At 41.4% G+C, this 20390-nt stretch overlaps 1 protein-coding gene across 5 annotated transcripts in view; it reads left to right on the top strand.

Annotated features, from left to right (window-relative positions):
* Positions 1 to 496: 496 nt before the first annotated feature.
* LOC147339534 (uncharacterized) overlaps positions 497 to 20390 on the top strand; it is a 38508-nt gene continuing 18614 nt past the window's right edge. For 2 of the 5 annotated variants that reach the window (XM_086295506.1, XM_086295525.1), the window contains exons 1-19: positions 498 to 637; positions 2710 to 2768; positions 3462 to 3617; positions 6547 to 6681; positions 6873 to 6986; positions 8187 to 8342; positions 8527 to 8703; positions 8788 to 8910; positions 8994 to 9107; positions 9450 to 9753; positions 9923 to 10038; positions 11388 to 11505; positions 11592 to 11683; positions 11781 to 11931; positions 16352 to 16458; positions 17346 to 17469; positions 19405 to 19538; positions 19677 to 19724; positions 20072 to 20181. In XM_086295506.1, the coding sequence (XP_086151632.1) occupies positions 2724 to 2768; positions 3462 to 3617; positions 6547 to 6681; positions 6873 to 6986; positions 8187 to 8342; positions 8527 to 8703; positions 8788 to 8910; positions 8994 to 9107; positions 9450 to 9753; positions 9923 to 10038; positions 11388 to 11505; positions 11592 to 11683; positions 11781 to 11931; positions 16352 to 16458; positions 17346 to 17469; positions 19405 to 19538; positions 19677 to 19724; positions 20072 to 20181 (2324 nt within the window). In that variant the 5' untranslated portion in view covers positions 498 to 637; positions 2710 to 2723. Of the gene's footprint in view, positions 638 to 2056; positions 2073 to 2709; positions 2769 to 3461; positions 3618 to 6546; positions 6682 to 6872; positions 6987 to 8186; positions 8343 to 8526; positions 8704 to 8787; positions 8911 to 8993; positions 9108 to 9449; positions 9754 to 9922; positions 10039 to 11387; positions 11506 to 11591; positions 11684 to 11780; positions 11932 to 16351; positions 16459 to 17345; positions 17470 to 19404; positions 19539 to 19676; positions 19725 to 20071; positions 20182 to 20390 lie in introns of those variants that run through there. The other 3 variants (XM_086295517.1, XM_086295543.1, XM_086295533.1) reach the window with 3 other exon arrangements.

The raw sequence follows: 20390 nt of genomic DNA on the forward strand, positions 1-20390 counted from the left end.
CACGTGAATACCAAGGTTGAGCGGTTGGGGGGAGAAAGGCAAGGTGATGACAATTTGAATTTTGTTGTTTTGATTTCTTGAAATACAGAAAGAAATCTGTTGAAATACTTAGAGAAAGCAAAGAGTCATTTTAGTTTTTATCGTTTAAAAAAGGAGAAAAAAAGAAATATCAGATTGAAAGTGGTGCTTGATAAAACTATTGTGGTGACACACTGTTTGCCAACAAAATTAGGGTTCAGCAAAGGGCCGTTTAAACGAAAGCGGAAATGGTATGACGATTATTCTCTTGGTCGCTGGTTTCTCTTTGATAAGGATTGGAGAGTACAGCATGCCTATTCCAGTGTTTAAATTTAAATGTTTAGCTAATGGAAGACTTAACTCCTTTATTGTGGACAAATACATTATTTTTATATGCAATGTGTAACTCGTTAATAATTATACACAGATGGGTACCCTCCGGACTCCCGCAAAGATAACAGAAATGCGCATGCGCATTGTCATCCCAATTGTCTATTGACAAACGTGAGCAATCTGTCCCGTTTCACTTTAGTCGTCAAGAAGAATAAAAATGTAATATTGCAGGATTTGTTTAACGTGGCGATCTTTGAAGTGGATTCTTCATGACTTTGTGAACCCGGTGAGCTGTTGAAAGTAATGTTTTACCGGGTATAAGACGCATGACATAGCGAATTTCTCGTGCGGCCAAGATGAAATTCAGAGCTAACTATGTTAGCATGTAGCTGCATAGCTGACAAGATTAAGTTAGCTGGTTGGATTAGCGTTAGCTATAACTGGTCATTTAAAAAAAAAACCCGACCGACCTGCACGGGGCAGCCCCTAAAGACCTGCTGCTGAACGAAGTGCGAAGCGTTATGAGGTCGGATGACTTGTGGTACGGGACGGTCAGTTGTAAGAATTGCTGATCCCGGTTGCTAACTCAAGCTCGGCTAATGTCGAGCAAACGTTAGAGACGCTACATTTCTTATTTTTCCTCCTGTAACATGGCGATTCTATTATGAATTTAGTGTGTGTATAATTACCATATAAACGCGAGCTTGTGTTTCAACAATGTTTGCCTGCAGTAGCTTAAACCGTGCTCCTAATTTCCATATATTAGGCACACTAGGAGGATTTAAGGATAAAATACCACACATTCCCAGTCTGACCGGGAATGATTCTGCGTTATAGACTTCATGCAGACTTCAGTTGTTCTTCTTGCTTGTGGCTCATTGTTGCTTGAAACTTGTGTTTGTAGGTATAATTCGCAGAAACCTAAAAAAGTCCTGAAATTCATGAAAAGCTACACTGTGGCATGAATCGGAAAACCAGTTTGACCTGATATTTCCACCTTGCGTCACGTGGGTTGGACGGTTCAGCGAGCTGAATGAATTTGGCTGATCATGCACCCTGTTGGTGCCCTATGTGAAGCACAGGGCCTCGAGTCGTGGTCAGTTTAAGCCTACATTTAGTCTTGCAGTGGTTTGAGTGGAAGATCAACACCTGTCGGTCTGGGTTTAAGGAAGGACATGCCTTTTGTTGCTCCAAATCAGCTGATGGCCTTTTGGAAAGTTAGAAAGTCTTTACAGTTATATTTAAATCTATCCTTGGTCACCATCCAAACAGCCCCTTGTCTGACTTGGCATAGCTTTATCCTGTTAGCTCAGGTGACCTGAAAACCTTCCTGCACTCCTCAGTCAATCTGATATTCTAGAGTGCTAGTAAATATTTTAAGAGCGGACATTGCGAGCACAGTCTTGTGTTGCCTGTAATGCTGTGACCGCTGACCTTCTAATTCATTTACATTATTATAGGCTTTTGTTGTCAATTATAAACATTTTTTTAGAGAACTTTAGGCTCAGATTAAATGGCGTTTCTGACATAAAGCCCGTTTCATAAGGGCAACCATCTCCACACCCTAGGCAGCAGCTGACTCACTTGCATCACCACAAGGCTTTAATAGTTCTTCTAAAGGTTTACTTAGTGAAATCTTATGACTTGTACTTCTTCCACGTAGTCCTTCCTGAACAAAGGCTGACTTTGAGTCACCCTGGCTCATCCTGAACTAAACAAAAGTGAGTCTGAAGAGGCAAAAGTGCACCACTGTAAGAGAGGTGACGAGTGAATGCAAAGAAATGGTTTTATCCTCATTAGACTGTTTTGTTTTGAGAGTTGTTGGATGCCAAAATCCTTGCTGATATGAAAGAAATGAGATAATTAGCCCAGCATATTGCTTTGGATGATTCACAGTTCCATCTAAGCATTATTTAGCTTCTGCTGAGCCTTAATGCAGGCCCTCATTTTATCCTATCTGAAACAAGATATACTGCTCCTTCCCGTTCACCCCTTCTTCTTCTACTCTTTGTAAACAGAAGTTTGAACAGCAGGTGGGTGGGGCTTTTAGGCTCACCATCAGAGCGGTGTGCCCGAGGTGACCATGGTACAAATATCTGTTCATTGCCGTTATACAGAACCAAGATAAAAAACCAAAACAAAACTGCCTCTTGGGAGTATTTGTACTTACACTGAGCAAATTGTTGAATATGAATATTCACCATAGCAGTGAAAAAAGATGGGATGGGATGTAGAGGTGTGTGCCGTAAGATGTGATGAATAATACATGCAGATTTTCTTCTTGTAACACACTGAAGAGAACTGAAAGAGGACACATTGTTACTCTGTGAATATTTACTTTTTGTGTTGATGTTTCAGGTCCAAGAGTAACCATGCTTAAATGGTTTTCTGGTGAAGAGGGAGAGCCCGGCTCTGGAGTAAGTACACATGTGCTCGTTTCCCATTCCTCGAAGGCTCAGTAATCACTGATTATCACCGATAACAAACTATATTCTGAAAGATTACACAAGCATTAAGCCCTTAAAGTGCTAGACTTTGGCACACTGGAACACTGGACTGTTTCCAGATTTTGCCTCCATCACCTTTTCAAAACCACAGCTGCTACAGAGTAACCTTTCTATGTACCTGACAGCATTTTTCACACTGTGATGAATCATTTCATGTCATTTCACGTGGTGTCATTATTATATAAAAGGCATTAAATTAGCTGAAAGGAAACCTGGTGTAAGCTATGCAGTGGGACTGCTGGCTTTGACTTGGCTGCCTGTGAGGGCGCGGAGTCACTGTTAAAGCTTAAAGCTCCTCACATCTGGATCCTCTTTGCTTTATAGCTCATATGTTGACATTCGGATTAGTTCTGACTAACTGATGTAATCAGTGTCAATTTGCAAATCATATTGTACATTTTCTGCACTCTATTATAATATTACAGTACTATTACTGCATTATCATTCTAATACTTCTCACTCATATATATGTTCAGTCTCTGCATACTCTACACAGTTTCTAAACAAAGCAGCATTTTGTGTTGCAAATAAACATGAGGGCACTCACTGCAACATTATCAGTGTTCCTTTCACTGACTCACCACCTCGTCCGTCTCTTCTCAGGGCTCGGGCTCTCCACCCAGCCATGCTGGTGGCGGAGAGATTCCTGTGGAAGAAATGGCAGAGAGGCTGACCCAGACTGAGCAGCTTGTCACTCAGCTGAAGGAGATGATTCGTGAAAAAGATGCAGCTCTTTGCTCCAAAGATGACCAGCTGAAGGTGGGGACAATTTCTTCTACAATATTAGTCCAATAAAGAGCTGTGCATCTGGTAGGACAGTGTTGTCCAGTTGTGCCAAACTGGGATCATATTTCTCTGATTAAACCATGAAAAACATGTGCTAGCTTTTGTTATCATACAGTCAGGTCCATTAGTATTTTGATAATTATATATTTCTTGAAATTTTGCCTAACATCATCAGAGTGGAATTTAAATTAAACCATCAATATATGATTGGAGTGCAAACTTTCAGCTTTATTCAAGGGTTTAACAAAAGTATTGCATTACTGTAGCAGTTATAGCTATTTAGTTATTTTTATACACATACATACATCCTCCATTTCACAGGTTTAAAAGTAATTGGACAATCTTATAAAATTTTTAATGCAAGGATTGCTTTTAATAGTTGGATTCACTCTGCCCAAGACCGAGTTACTGGGTTCCCAACCTGTTAGGCAGGCCTCAGCCTGTGGTGCCTGGATGAATATAGCCTAACCCCCTTGAACTTGTGCGTGAGGTTTAGCAATACCAGCTAGATATAGTTGGGGTCTCCCCAGCACATGGCTTGGAAACAGTCTTTCGGACGAGAGAGTCATTTCCTTACGTATTCAGGTCAGAGAACGGATCCTGACTGTCCTTTATGCTTATGCACCGAATTACACTGTTAGACAGTTGGGTGAAGAGAGGAGCTGAACTGTCGCCTGTTCACCACCTGGGGGTGATTTGGCAGAAGGTGCTGAAAAGGCTAGACACACCCAAACACATAGTGAGGGTGTACTGGGAGTAGAGCAGGGCGATATGACCAAAAATATTTATCACGATATACATTTGAAAACGATATAACTGACGATATAATTGACACTAGACAAAATACTTTATGACTCCACAACTTTATTAGTGCAAAAAAACCCCATCAGTGTATTTTCACTTAAACAAGCAGCTGTTTTTTTTATGTCCATTAAAGTTATATAAAAATGTAACAGTGCAAATTCCTCGCTGACAGTTTAACCAAAAGGCATTTCCAGTGGAAACTGGCCGACATATCCTCAGCATAACCATGTATAATATCCACAACACTTAAAAAGAGGTTATACACACACAATACGGTAATATCATGTTGAGGTGCAGTACGTCTACGCCTACGATAGCATAATGCTCCAACAATCCATCGAGCGCTGCGGCTTCGTAGCTTAGCAAAGTCGCACTAAAACATTTGACAGATTTTCGAGCGCCGTGCACATAAAACCGTTTCGAGGTCAGTAAACACAACCAGAGTTCATACATAAGGCCCACGGGATTATAAGGGGCTCTGTCGACTTTCAGAAAAATCAAAGGATGATTTTAAGTGTGCCGTATTTTCCATACAACACGGTAATAACGACGGCCCGCTAGCATGCGCTACCAAAAATAGTGCTTTGTTGTGTATCTGACGGACGAAAGCTAAACCAGTTCCACTTTCACCCTTCTCATTCTCCATCGCCGCCATGCTCTTTCCGCCATGTGTAAACAAAGGCATGTGTGTTTTACCCATATTCTATCGCGGTATTTCATTTTCTTATCGTTGCCCAACGTTATACCGGTATTACCGTGAACGGTATGATATGGCCCAGCCCTAGCTGGGAGCATGTTGCAGTGGCCTGGGTAGGCTGGGCAGACAGGTGCCTGCTCAAATCTGCTGCTGCAAGGTAAGTGTGAAGTGTAGAGCTGCTATTCCTCTATATTGAGAGGTGGTTTGGGCATCTGACCTGATGCTTTCTGGGTGAGGTGTTTTGTACATGTTCTACTTGGAGGAGGCCCTCAGGTCAACCCCGTACACAGTGGAGAGATTCTCAGCCGGCCTGAAAAAGTCTGTGTTCCTCTGGATAGGCTAGTGGACATGTCTGGGCTTTGATGGATTGGCTGAATGTACCAGTTTATCGATTTAGTTTTTGCTTTCTCTTATTGAATCTTTACAATACAAGTTCAACCTTAGTGCTCAGTTCACTCAATTTCATATCTTTTATCTACTTACTTTCTCGTGGAATGATGAGGGAACAGATGTCTGTAAATCCTAAACTGTTGATACAAGACTTTGGTTAAACACCTCGAGTTGAAGCTGAAAATCTTGAGTTTCATCTTGGTTGTTTGATTAAAAATCCCCTGTGCACACAGAGGCAAATTTGCCATTGTCCAAACACTCAACTGTAACTGTATTAGAATCAGATTAGAAGCAAATTCTGAATGAATGTTTGCAAATTCCACCTCTAAAGGTACAATTGTTAGTTTTAAATAGAGACTGACACGTGCTATTTATAAATGGTGGCCTCAGCTGGGCTGTCAGTGTGTTCTTGAGTAGCGTGCAGATATAGCTAAAAATGTAAACATTGTTCAGTTTTTGATAGAAAATCAAGCAAAAAAAGGGGATGTGGGTACACAGATGGATACATTTTTCAAAGATTAAGTCTATGAGTAAGTTTTTCCAGTGTGCAGGACTCTGCATGGTGTTCCTTGATTTATAAGGACTGTGCTTAAATTATTCAATCCTATGAGTCATCACATAGATTGGGAAATGGAATATTGAGGCAGGCACAATTGGTCAAAACTGTTTTTAAAGCTGCTCTCTGACTTGGATCTTTCAGTGAGAAACATCAACTGTGTTAAATATTAAACAGTCAAGCCTTTCAATCCACAGTAAAGACAGGAATGTGTTTGATTTAGCAACCGCGCTACAGGAGAGTGCAAGCATTTCCTGCATTGTAAACCTTTGCTGTGCTTCCCCACACACACACACACACACACACACACACACACACACACACACACACACACATCTAAAGCTGCCAAAGTTCACTTTTTATTAACGTGTCCTAAAATATTACAGTTAAACCATCTGGTCTGATGACGTAACGAAGCACTAAACTGGAGTTAAAGTTCTTCTTTGTGTTTTCAGGCTGAGAAGGAGGCCTGTGAAGCCAAACTGTCCAAACTGCGTCTGCAGAACAAGGCCAAGGTGACGTCTCTGACGGCACAGCTCGAGGAGCTGAAGAAGCAGCAGGGGCCGAGCACACCAACACACGGCAAAAAGGTGGAGATGTGCACACACATCCAGAACTGAAGGGTTAAACGTAGAAATGAATAAATACTAAACGTTTTCCAGCAATTCAGTGCACCATTGGCTTTATAAGCTCAGACACAGTCATGCCATGTGGATCCCATTTGAATCATGTTTCTGCTCTGTTTCCATTGGGGTTGTTAAAGTGCTTTCTTCATGTTTAGGGTTCATCAGAAGGAGGAGAGCAAGCCAGTCGAGGCAAGATTGTCCTGCTGAAGAAGAAGGTTGATGAACTAGAACAGCAGCTTGGACAAAGAGATGTGGAACTGGAAACCAAAGTAAAGCATACTTTGATTCTGATGCCTACCAGATAAAGGGAAATGAGATATTTCCCACTGATGTTACTTGGAGTATTGTTGGAACACACATATGTGCTAGTCTTGGCCTAACTAGCCTTACCCTGTGTCCCCACCACGTCCACTTAATTATTTGAAGTTATTTTTTTATAATTACATTTATCTTTCTTAATTTGAATTATAATCACAACAGAAGAACAGCAACGGCAGCTAATTTCAGCAGAGAACAAAGAAATGGCCGCAGGAAACGCAGCTCGTATCGACAGAGATGAATCCAGTACATTTATGGAAAAATGAATCCAGTTTACTCTACTTTTCCTGGCTCCATATTTTTTTCTTCATTTCTTCTTGTAGTTACAGAATAATCATCCTCTCCATGAATATGCGCACCCACAATGGTGCCACTGAGCAAACGGATGTATTCATTTCTTTTTCTGTTGTGACATATCCTGAGGTGTACGTAGGGCTGTGCGATATGACCAAAACCTCATATCCCGATATAAGAATTCTATCGTCCGATAACGATATAAATCACAAAAATGTAACATTTTCTGTCAATTCTGTGAATCTCGACTTGCGTGAAGTGTTTCCAGCTGCGCGTCATGTAGCTGGAGTCCAGTGTTTTAACCAATGCATGAAACAATACATTTTTAGATATAAGTTGTAACGGCCGCCGTTTTCTTTGTGAGTATTTATTACACGGCGTGCTGCGGGGAGAAGCCTGTTCTAACGTTTGAGTCTAAGGTTTATTTTTTAGCACCTGGCGGCTCTTTGTTTACTTCTCATCCGTAAATAATCTGCTCTTTCACGTGACTCAGTTTAAGTCTCAACAGGATCTTGAGCTTTATTCTGAAAGGTTTATGTGGAACATAAACAAGCGGACACGCGGTGGTTTTACCGTCGTTGTTGCTAACGACAACGCATAAAAACAAACGCTTGTCCGTCTGTAGTGTGGTGATATTAAATATAAGAGAAAGAGAGAACTTTACTACAGTGACATCAGAACCATGAAAAAATATTACCGTAAACAGTTTATTTTGCGACACCACGAAACAAACGATAGCGTAAAATCAAACGACAGACGTTTTTATATCGTCATCCGATATATATCGTTATATCGAACAGCCCTAGGTGTACGCTTACACTTTGAAATCTAATTTTTCTGACCAATACTTTGTGTAGATGAAGGAGTTGGAGTCTCAGCGGCAGCGTGGTGAAGAAATGGACGCTATGCTGACAGAGAAGGACAAGAAACTGGCAGAAAAAGAGGCCTACATTGTCCACCTGCAAACAGCGCTGGCTGGAGATCAGCCCATCACACCTGCACCACCACAGAAGGTCATAAATGCTTTGAGCATGTAGAATCATCTCACTGCTTTTTTCTAAATATTGCACGTGTTAATAATAGGCAGACAAAGTTAGAAAAGTAGAAGAAAATGGATTACAGCTGAGTCACAACAGGCGATGTCTTGCATTTTCTCAGAGATGTGGTCACTGTCACTCATGTGTTCTGTCCCCCCAGGCTGAGGACGGCGGGGCGATGCAGGAGCTGCAGTTGCTGGTACAGAGCTTGACTAAGAAAGTGGGGGAAGCAGAGGAGCGCTACAGTTTGCTGCAGGAGCAGACAGACAGCCTCAAAGACCTGCTGGCTACAGAGAAGGAGCAGTACAGCCAAAAGGAGAGCATGTACAAGCAGAATGTAGGTTTTCAAAGAGGACAATACAGCTTCTTTTGTAGAATTTAGCTGTCTCGGGTTCACAATGAGTCGTGTGCTTGTTTATAGATCCAGACATTCAAAGACATCATCATTCAGAAGGACAGCCAGCTGATGGAGATCAACCAGATGCATGAACAGGAGCTCTTCAAGCTAGCAGCCAAGTCAGATGCCAGTGCAGACTTGGAGCAGGTAACACAGACAGTCAGGAGTTCATGCAACTAAAAGAAGTTGGAATTTTTGTGTTGTTTGTGAATCTGTGCTTTCCTTTTCAGCTTCTGAAGGCTCTAAAACAGAAGCTTCATGAGAAAGAGGAAGTGCTGCTGGGTAAAACTCAGGTCATTGATGTTCTCCAGGGAGAGGTGGACGGGAGAGATCAGCAGATAAAGGTTAGCAGACTCGCCGCTCCTGTTTGCGTCTCAATAAAGACGTTGGTGTTTTTCCTTGTTTTCTGTCAAAAAGATCAATTTCCATATTTAATAAATGTCTTTGAGCTTAAACGCAGCTTCAGACTGTTGTAAACACTCGTTTTCAGACCAGAGAAGAAATATCCCTAATGTTGCTTACATGTAGCGAGCTCAGGGGGAGGGGCTAAAACAGCTTGTTTCAGACAGACACTTTTCATTCAGCCTATAGAACATTCTCTATTGTTGTTTCGTAGACATTCTTCAACCTCTCTTGAAATAATGACACCTTGAAACTTATGTGGAACAAATACTTTGTCCACGCAGGAACTCTCAGAGCGGCTGCAGAGGCTACAAGTTGAGCGAGAGAGCCTTGAATCCAAAATGGAGGCAGAGAAGCATGTGATGCGAGCACAACTCCGTGACCTGATGGAGAAGCAGCAGGCAGAGGTGCAGCGAATGACCGAGCAGCATCAAGCACAGCTGGATCAAACCCAACAGGATCTCATGAGGCAGCTGGAGGACCTGAGGAGAGCCCAGGCAGCAGCACCACCTGCCAGTCAGGAGGCATCAGGAAGTGGAAATGTGCTCACAGATTCAGCTTCCATCCAGAGGATAGCTGAGCTGGAAGGTTGGTTCTTCATTTTGATGATTTATCTGAACTCCTTCAGAGGTCAGTTTGTGTCGTTTTCCCATGTACATCCTGGGAATTTTTAGTTTGTTCACAAAATGCAGCAGAACATGAGGACATTTTCAAATTCTTTCAGTGCTTCAAACCTTTTCTTTTGTTATTTTTGCAGCACAAGCAAAGCAGAAAACAGATGAAGCCAGCAGATCAGAGGCCAAGTTCCTAAAAATGAAAGCTTGGTCTAAAAGTCGAATCAGACAGCTGGAGGAGGAACTGAAGAGAAGCCAGGTGAGGGTTTCAAGTTGTCCAAGTCGGATGAACAAAGCATTTTGTGCTTTTGTGCTGTGCTTATGGCAAAGATCCCAAATTCACTGCCAGTGCAGTAAAAGGGGAAAAAAAACCCCAGTGGAAGACCGTCATGGCGTGACCTTCACAGAACAAGAAAAGTGAGGTCAGGCTGTATTGAATAAAGATGTCCAGATATCAGGTTTCAGGCTTGTACAACTCTGTTTTGGTCAAACATACATGAAACATAAAGACATAAGGGCTGTTCAAAACGTTTGCACAGCACTGCTGAAGAAAATAACTCCTGCAGTCAAGAGAAGCCACTAATTGTTGAGCTATGAATGATAAAACCAGCAGTTATTCAAGTATAAATGTTACAATTGTATGCAATCTTTATCAATAAAACATAGAAATGTAGATGTTTATGGTGTACTATACTACAGCGCTCCCTCATTTAGCGCGGGAGTTACATTCTAAAAATAACCCGCGACAGGTAAAATACGCAAAGTAGCCAACTTTATGTTTTTTACAATTATTATAGCTGTTTTAAACCCCTCACTACACACTTTATACGCTTTTCTCAGACAGGCATGAACATTTTCACACTTTTCTCTCTTGTTTAAACACAAACTTCAAACCTTCATAGAAAAATAAGTCCAGTGTTATAGAACGAAACCAACAGCAGCTGCCTTTGACGGTCCAAAGCGTTTCGTCGAGATTGTTTTTGTTGGGGAGAAAACTTACAAACAAAAAGTCCAGCACTTCAGAGCCACACTGCTGGCGATCAGAGATTTATGTAGATTTGACAAACTGAACGCGTTCTGTAAAGTACAGGAGACACAGCACGGAGGAGAGTGATTGACAGTGGTCTACAGCCAATCAGGACGCAGAACATAAAGCGCTGTAAAAAATAAATAAATAAATAAATTAAAAACCATGGAAAATTGCACAAAAAAATCCGGGAAACAGCGAAGCCGCGACAGGAGAACCAGCGAGGGACCACTGTTTGTAGATTTAGAGTTCATTTCACAGTGTTAAATCATGTAACACTGTGTCTTACAGGATATGACACTGTTCTGAGTTGTAGGGAGAGAGATCGCTTTCTCTTTGGCGTTGTTAAAACGATACCTGTTTTTAGATTTGAGCTCGTTACTGCTCGCGCTGCTCGTCATGACCATAAAGCTGATGCAGCATCCGTCACGTTATCCGTTTTCCTTTTATATCAGCCGATCGTCTGCAGGACGCCGTTTTCAGTTTGTTATCCAGAGTGAAAATCGAAAACGCGTCAAAATGCTGAAAGTCCTTTGGTAAGCAAAGCTGCCAAGTAAACAGACACGTTTGACTCTATTTAGGCTGGAGTTGCTCCCCCAGACCTGACTGCCCTGCGGAGTCGCATCACTGCACTCGAGGAGGAGAGAGAAGAAAACCTCTGGAAGGTGGAGCAATACGAGGAGGTTAAAGCAAAAAACGGTAATAAAATTAAACTTTCTGGAAAATGCTTTAGGGAAATCCTCAGTTCAAAAATGAACATTATTTTTGTTCGATGTTATCGTTAGAAATGCTGGAGGCAAAGTTGGTGGTGTATGAGGAGCAACAGAGGACACTACAGGCAGACTTGGAGCAGTTCACCAAGAGGGCTGCCTCTCAGGTCCAGCACCCAAACGCTTTCTTAAACCTGCTGCTTTTGTTTTACATTTAATACTCACGGATGGTCTCTTATCCCTTTTTGCACCTGCTGAATGTAGGCAAGTGAATCAGGCAGCGCTGATGACACTCAGAGCCAGGTGCTGGAGTGGCAGGAGATGGTAGCTGAGGTGGTCAGTGCCAGAGACCGGGCCAGGGAGGAGAAGGCTGCCTTGTCCCTCCGTATCAGCCACATGGAGGAGGAAAGAGAGGGTAAGACTTTTACTGGAGGATGAGTCAAACTCATTTAGATCAAACTAGCTAATGATGGTGGGATCAGTTATAGCTAGGAGGTAGAAGCAGGGTGAACATCAGAGTCACAGTTAATCTGCTCATAAATCCTCAGCCAGTGTGAAATAACGACACACGTCTGCTGACATTCATATATGTGAGGAACCTAAAAACAAAACTTTTTCATAAATGCAAGAAAAGACTCGCAGTACTTAATACGACAGTAGTAAAATCTGTTCTTTAATACTTTAAAGTTGTTCTGTATTTCTGTTCCTCAAAATTCGACTTTAATTATTTAGTCATTCTTAAACCCGTTAGTATATCAGAGTACACATCCTCTGTTAGCATCTAAAAAGGAACTTAGTGTTACTATAAAACACAAACTCTGATGTCTACATTTTTGGCATTTTGTTTGTTAACACAAATGTGGATCACGGGGTTCTGTCAGAGTCAAGTTACCTTAGTGGTAGCTGTGGTTTTGGGGAAACTTTAGTTCAGTTCAGATGCAGCGACCCACAGTCTCCATTTCCACTTGGGTCGAAAGTGCAGACTTAGAACCATACACCAGTTTTTAAATTGTGGTGATAGGGCACGTAAAACCAGAGTTAAGATAAAAACTACAGTGGTGTTTACTGTGGGAAAGAACGGTAAAAATGTCATTTTCTAAGGAGAGCGCTAGCAAACACTCTCTGCTTGCGAGCAAAATGTAAAAAAAAAAAAAGTAAAAACACCCCTTTTCTATTGGTGTTAAAGTGTACCATGTTGACCAATCAAAAAAACTTATATGGCAACATGTGGCACTTGGTTGTTTAGGAAGAGGGGGAAGTTTTAGGAGAGAGAGCGAGTTTTCACATGTGAGAGATTTGTGATGTTTAGCGTGTTCGGAGGCTATAGTTAGTGTGTACTTAGTGTGTAGTGTAGTCGTTGTTTTGTTTTGTGTGTCAGTTCTACTAGTGAATGTCACAGTTGCTCCAAAAAAGCCTCCAAAGGTAGATTGCTGAAAAGAATGATGCCAAACAGGCAAGATAAACCGTGTTTAAAGGTGAAATATAGACGTAAAATCAAAAGTAGTCAAAACAGCCAGTTATACCCTGGACCCCAGAGGGTTAATGTTTGATCAACTCTGAGTCAACTTCAGTCTGGAGAGGACTGGACTAATTGGAATTATTTCAAATATATTTCACACACTTTGTTTTTCTCATAGAGCTAGCTTGTTTTACCATTTTCGTCATGTGTTGTTTGACTGAACAGTACTTTGTTTTCTTCATTTTTCCCCATCCTCACTGTTGTCATTGGCGAGATTTGGTTTACTCTGTGCTGCCTCCCATCTCATGGACCTCCACCCCCTCCCCACTCTCCCTGTCCAGCCCCTGCTCCAGGGATGGGAGCAGCCACCCAGAACAGTTTCCCATCAGTTTTGTGCATGCAGGCTCCTCCAAACCTCCAGTGCAGCTCGTGCACACTGTACTGCCTGGAGTTTCCCTGAATTTTGCATTTGCTGGTGGAAACGACAGGCAGTACAGTGTCATGCTGCACGTTCGAGTCTGCTGTTTAGTTTAGTCTCTTCCTTTCTCTGTCCCGTGTTGTTCTTTTCCATTCTTTACCCTTTTGTTTTCTTCTGTCTTTCTGTTTCTTCTTCTCAACTTTTGATTTCTGGTGTGCTAAGATATCTGAAATCACCAACAATAATGAACTGGTCTCAAATATAATTAAAGAAAATTGCTGCTCTATTGTGGTGGGATGGTAGGTTTGCACTAACCCTATTAAAAAGACTAATGCATATAACCTCATCAGAGCTACAAGGCTGACACCAGAGCCTATCCTCCATACAGACAGACACACCTGGCTTAGTAGAGCTATGCACAAGTGCCCTCAGATACTCGGTTATTGTGTAGGTATTTGTGCTTTTCAATTTGGGGATTTGGATATTTGTTTTGTTTTTGTTTTCTGTTTGTTTGTTGTTGTTTTTAAATGTGAAAATATGCATGCCACCTCTGCTTCAGATGGCACATTTCATACTCAGAAATGTGAAACATCTGTGAAACATCTGTATTACTGCTCAGCAACATAGTCCCACTCAGCTTGTCAGAGACAGACATAGCAGGTATTATCTTTAAGTGAGTGATCCTAAAATGTTAGTTAGCTTTTAAAATATGCACAAGCCTCATTATTACAGGCTGGATTTTTGTCAGCAATAAGAATCAAGCTTCAGTTAAGCTCATTATTGTAAATCTGGAAACGTTTATTACAAAACGTATCAGGTTTTTTTTTTTGGTTTTAACACGGGAGTATATATTTTTTAATGCAGTTTTATCACATGATACTGCTGTTATAAAATCCAAAGCGCTGCTTGAATAATCTAGAATGTTATCACAGTGGTAAACATGCAAATGAGAGTCTTCTTTAATCCTAGTTAGATGAAGCCAACATCATACTCAAAGAAAAATGGCTGATGGTCTCTTACGTACTAATTGTTCCTCCTGATTTTGATTAGTGGTGTCACAGCGTATTAGTTTCATGAATCAATCAAGTGTAGTTGACAATAATGACGTGATCTCAAATAATAAGGGTCAACCTCATAAATCAATAAAAACCCTGCAAAAAAGGTAATTTGAGTTTTGTCGAGCCGCGTGTTCCACTTCACTGACATTTCATCCATGTGTGACAGAAAACCAAAATCAATTTTAGGAAAACAATTTGTGCTTTTTCATACTGAGTTTAAAGAGAGTTCATCTGAGTCTTGCTCACTGGTGTAATGTTGGTCATTTTATTCAGATAAAGTTACTATTGAAGCATGCGCTCTAACTCATGATGAGCTGCAAATACTCCTTTGTCAGCGGGTCTTCTGTGATTTGCTGTGATGTTGGTTTCATATTCATGTATTTGAATTAAGAAGTATCAAACTTGATGCTTATTAGCGGCTACAGGGTGAGATCGTTAAGTTCCATGAATTAACTCATTAATGTGAAAAGGTCTTACCAGATTTCAAATTGGCCAATCTCCCATTAAAGACGATCTGCAAGTTGATTTTCTATATACTTGCACATATCAGCTCACCAGTGCAGATTAAAGTCTGCTGCAGACGTTAGTCAGTACTGTGTGGGTCAATGATGCTGTTAAAACGTTGGATTATGATGCACAATGATTTTGACAGCAAAGAGGTCTTTGCTGTGAAATATTAGGGAGTTAAGTTCACTTTTTAAAAAATCCTACCTAGCATATTCACATCGATAGCTCTCTGTGTAGATGACTACTTAACATTATGGATTAAATGATGAATTTGATGTTTTTCACAGCTTTTCACTAGAAACAAAGCCGACCTGAGACCAGCTGATTTTTAGTAATAAGACTTCACAGCACTTTTTTGACTTGATGCATAATCATGCATAATGCTCACGTTTCTGCTGAACTTGCATGTGCTTTACTGTAATCTGCTCTGCTGTAGTCAGTGTGGGTGAAATGCCCAGCATGTGGCAGACTGGCTCTATTCTGCTGCAGAGGGTCATGATTGTTTTGGCTACGCTGTTAAAATTAGGTTGATACATTTTAGTTTAAATCTGCTTGTGCACTGAACCCACACTGACCGCAGTTAACACACAGAACTCCTTTCCTTTTCCTGCCCCACCCTTTGCTACGAGCTGCCCCCCTTTTTCCTCCCAACGTGTCAAAAATTGGCCTGTCGTCACAAAACAGATGGGAACATGTTTAGTTGTAATCATTTTGACGTTGCCCTTCTTGAATCCTTTGCTGCTAAATGAAAATACAAGTCAAAGCACCATCAGAGTCCCCTCAGATATGCACCTGCCTGGTGTTTCTGTCTGCTCTTCATTTCGAAGACAGAGTGATGAAGCACTCGCTTTGAATGTGACTCATAAAGATGGGTTTTCTCCTTCCTCCCTGTTTCCCACTTGTTTAAATGTGTGTTTCTTTGCTATGCAAATTAGGTGTGCATGGCTCTGACCAGAATGCTGCTTTTGAAGTGTTTCTCAGGTTCACTACCTTATGCAAATACACAAGTGCATAAACACCTGGAGTAACTTTCCATTTCTCCATCCTCAGTTCTTGTCATTGCTGTACTTCTCTTGCAGTCTTACTGTCGCTCTCGTTGCCTATACTATTGGATTAAACTGTTTTTTTGTCACAGAGTATGTTTGTGGTGTTGAAAGTGTCTCACCAAACCACCAGCATCATTCATGCCATCATACTTCTTGTCAACTCTCCATCTCTGTCATCCTGTCTTCAAAAACATTATCCTGTTCCACACTATGATAATTCTGTCTAGTCCACTTTAAACTCACTTCCCATCCGTAAATACACCCTCAATCCAACCCATCATTCCCCTTTCCCTGTGGCACAAAACTGATTGAGGATGACTGGTTCTTTCCTGGCTGCTCCGATCCAGCACTGGTCACTCGGCAGCAGGAGTTGGAGGAGGAGTTGGCTCAAGCTCGGGGGCTCGACCAGCACAGGGCCAAGAAGCTGGCGCTTCCATCCCAGCGAAGTCTGCAGGTAGGCGGCTCTTATTATAGACGTTTCTGTGGCTGTATCATGGTTATACCAGCACAGCCTCAGACATTTGCTGAAGAATGAGCGGGGCTAACTGTACAGCTTAATATCAACCAGTCTGCAGTTATTTTCAGAAGCTGAGTCTTGCAACATTTTCTTTATGAAATAAATCCTGTTCAGATCAAATCCTGCAGCTCAGGGCAGACCTTCTAGAAAAAACGGTTTCACAACAGCCTTTTTAAAATCCTTTTTGCGATTGTTATTTTGAAGTGTTTTTCATGTTAACATTAATACAAGGTTTTACAGGGAGCTGAACACTACATGCATGGAATCATCAGCAAAATGAGCGTTATCCTTTAGAAAGGCAAACAAAAATAATAGTTTTAGTTTATTTAACTGCAATTAAACACCAAAAGATATTCACTGGTCTGAGTTTCATTGAGAATAGCATAATCTCCCCTTTTCACCCAGTTTCTTCACATTTTGCTCTTGATGTCAGTGAGAGCAGGTATCCCTAATGTGAGCAGCACACAGACCTCAGCAATAAGCCGGAGGAGAGGAAAAGGAGCTAAAATAAATAATTGAGGGTAACAAGGTCTGCTGTAAATACGGATCAGTTTTTCAACTATGGATTGTGCTTGACTAGTCTCTACTAGTGTCTAAAAATGTATATATAGTTAAAAAAATGGATGGATGGATACCAGTTTTCTATTTTTGGTTAATAACAGAGAACAAGAAGCTTACTTTATTCAAAGAGGAAGAATAATCTCGCTACCTGCCTGCTTGATCTTGTTTGCCTCGTACACAGTAGACTTGCAAAAACAGTTTGCCTTTTTTTCCTAAATGCTTAAAATCTAATCCCCTGCTACAACAAACTTTTGCACTGGCAGGAGGACTTTGAGCTCCATGGGCAGGCCCCGTTTCAGGATCCTCGAAGTATCTCAGAGAGTACCACTCCAATGGAAGGGGAGAACATGGGAGGTTGGTGGCCCGAGTACAGTACTCCTGACACAGGTGTGAGACCCGCTGGACAGTTCCCACTGGCATGCACACAGTCACCTGCACATTACTTTGGGAGGCCTGAGCTGTCTTTGTGTTTTCACCATGACTTAGTTTATTAAGCACTGGATTGTTGGTGCTGGTTGGTTTATTCTGTTTGTCGTCTAACCTCCGACTGCTGTGACTGTAGGAACAGGGATTAGCTTGCTTTTATTTCTGCTTACACAGAAAGCTACAGTTAAGTTCATTCCCGCCTTATGAAGAAAAACCTGACATTGAGCACCTTCACTTTTATATTTTGCTTCTCATTCATGTGACTCAGTTTCCAGTGTTTTGGGGACATGTGCATGCTGGTTGAGCTGGCTAGTGTTTGTGTCTTAATGAACTGATTGTGACATGATATAAATGTAGGTGGCAAGATGCTTTCCATCTGTGGTAAGTTTTATTTTTATATTTTGGTCGTGTGCATGATCACCTCCTTTTCTTTAATTCTTCTCCATCCTGTCTTCTGCACTGTTGCTGTCATAAAACCAAAAAATACACCAGCATTTGGGGAAAAAAAAGATCACCCAAAAGTAAAAGCACTATAATGAAGATTAAAATTAATGACTGAGGACTTTTGGAAAACTGACTGGTGTCTTTTTTGGTTGTTTGTGGAAAGGCACTGAAATTCTATTTGAAATTCTATTTCACACCCTGCAGTAAATGAAGTTGTCAGTGAATTATTCTATACTCTTAGGAGATGCAGTTTTCTTAAATTTTAAATTTTGGATTTCTGGATTCTTCTTTTTTATAAGAAGAAAATCCTCCTTTTTCCAAGGGATGCACCAATCTAACTGTTTCCAGTTCTCACATGGTACGGACCCCTGGGCTGATAGTACTGATCTGATGCCAGTATTTAATGAAGCTGTACTCGTTACTGTTTGTGTAGACCCGTTTAGAGGGTAAGACCGCTGTATTCTGTTGGTCTGAATTACCAACCAAAAGTCGAGTTCTTGGTTTTATTTCTGTTGTCAAAGCCAAACTAAAACCATTTTAGCTAACTTTTAAATACCTTGTTGCCATACATTGCAATCAATCTAAGTCAGTCTGTGCTGATGAGCACAACTCATTGGCGACTCATCTCTTTGTAATAAGAGATTCAATCTGCTGTTTTTCAGCTGGTTGTATATAAAAGCGAGGTCAGTGCGCGCCTGTGCTCTTTTGCAGGAACTTTTTCACTATTTGGAATTTCTCAGCAACAGATTTGTTAACCTTGCATAGACTGGCAACTTGGGGCGACCGTGGCTCAGGGGGTTGGGAAGCGTATCTGTAACTGGAAGGTTGCCGGTTCGATCCCCGGGCTCTCTGTCCTGGTCGTTGTGTCCTCGGGCAAGACACTTTACCTTACTGCCTACTGGTGTTGGCCAGAGGGGCCGATGGCGCGATATGGCAGCCTCGCTTCTGTCAGTCTGCCCCAGGGCAGCTGTGGCTACAACTGTAGCTGCCTTCACCAGTGTGAATGTGAGAGTGAATGAATAGTGGTATTGTATTATTATTATTAACCTGTCAGGGATGCTTCCTGCCTCTGCAATCAGCCCTTTGCTAGAGAGACTCAGTTCAGCTTGATGTTTGGTCAAGATCAGATATATTGGTCTGGGGCATCCCTTCTTTTTCCCAGCTTTCCCACTAAAGCAGAGTTTTTAAATTTAGTTAGCAACGATGGGTTAGGCTTTGAATTGTTTCAAATATTTGATCAGAAATTTAAAAAAGGAAAAAATAAGTGAATGAAAACAGTATTTCTATAAATGTCAAAAATGCATTGATTAAAATATTGCATTTCCTTTTAGAGTTTGCTCTGCTGCTAAAATTAGAGCGGTGGAATTTACCCTGTGAATCATTACACCTAACTGTACCTTACCAGCCTGTTTTTGTATACCTAGTGTTTATTCTCCCTCCTATTGATTCCAGATGGCCTGCGGTCTGTTGTGGAGGAGCTGGAGCTGGAAAGAAACCAACTACAGGAGCAGATACTGAGCCTGGAGGAGCGCTGCCAGGACCTGGAGGATCGACTGCAGCTGCAGGCCCGTATAGAGGCATTACAGGTAGCTCCATCCAACAACACACCATATGTGCTATCCCAGGGTTAACTGACAGCAGCATTTGTATAACATACCAACTGTTGAGTAAACGATGAGTGAACTGCATGGAATGGGATTTTGTAACAAAACCTTCTAACACAGGTGACGTTTGATGTAGATGAAGATGAGCAGCCAAATTGGGTCTCTCAGGTGTGTTGGGTCACTCATGTCTGTGTGCGTTAGAGAGCACCTCTGGCGGTGATGGCTAATGGTGTGGTGTGCTTATTTAACCTTGGATACGTTTGTCAAGTAACGTTCAAAGCACAAAGCTCACAGATTGTCTGTATTCACACTGCTGATCTTTTGACATTTACAAAGTTCCTTTGCATCACGTGCGTGGTCCACACAAATAGATGACTGATGATAGCAGTAACAGATTTCATGTTCTGCTGTTTTCAGCAGGTCTGCTGTCATCCACGTTTGTGTGCAGTGCAGATGTCTTCATCCAGTGACGATCTTTGTGTTATTTATTGATGTTTGGTTTTCTGCCGCTGCAGAACGAGTCAGACAAACTGCAGAGCCAACTTGCAAGTGTCAGAAGTCAACAAAGCAGAGAGGCAGAGAAGCATCAGCTGCTGGTTAACAGTCTCAATGAACAGCTCAAAGGGTAAGTTAACTATTCAAACCATAACCCTTCACTGTGATTACAGTGCTACATCGAAATTCTTCATCTGTTCATTGACCAAGAAATGTTTACTTATGTTTATTTGACATGCAAAAGGAACTGAAGTGTTCATCTGACTGTATGTGATATGTGCTGTAATTGTTAGAAGTAAAGTGTTATATAAATTATTTGAGGTCAATGCACGGTAAATT

Source organism: Aulonocara sp. 'chitande type north' Nkhata Bay, linkage group LG1, assembly GCF_057382095.1.
Source record: "Aulonocara sp. 'chitande type north' Nkhata Bay isolate Kocher_YH1m ecotype deep benthic linkage group LG1, A_spYH_male_GT1.1, whole genome shotgun sequence".
Taxonomy (NCBI): domain Eukaryota; kingdom Metazoa; phylum Chordata; class Actinopteri; order Cichliformes; family Cichlidae; genus Aulonocara; species Aulonocara sp. 'chitande type north' Nkhata Bay.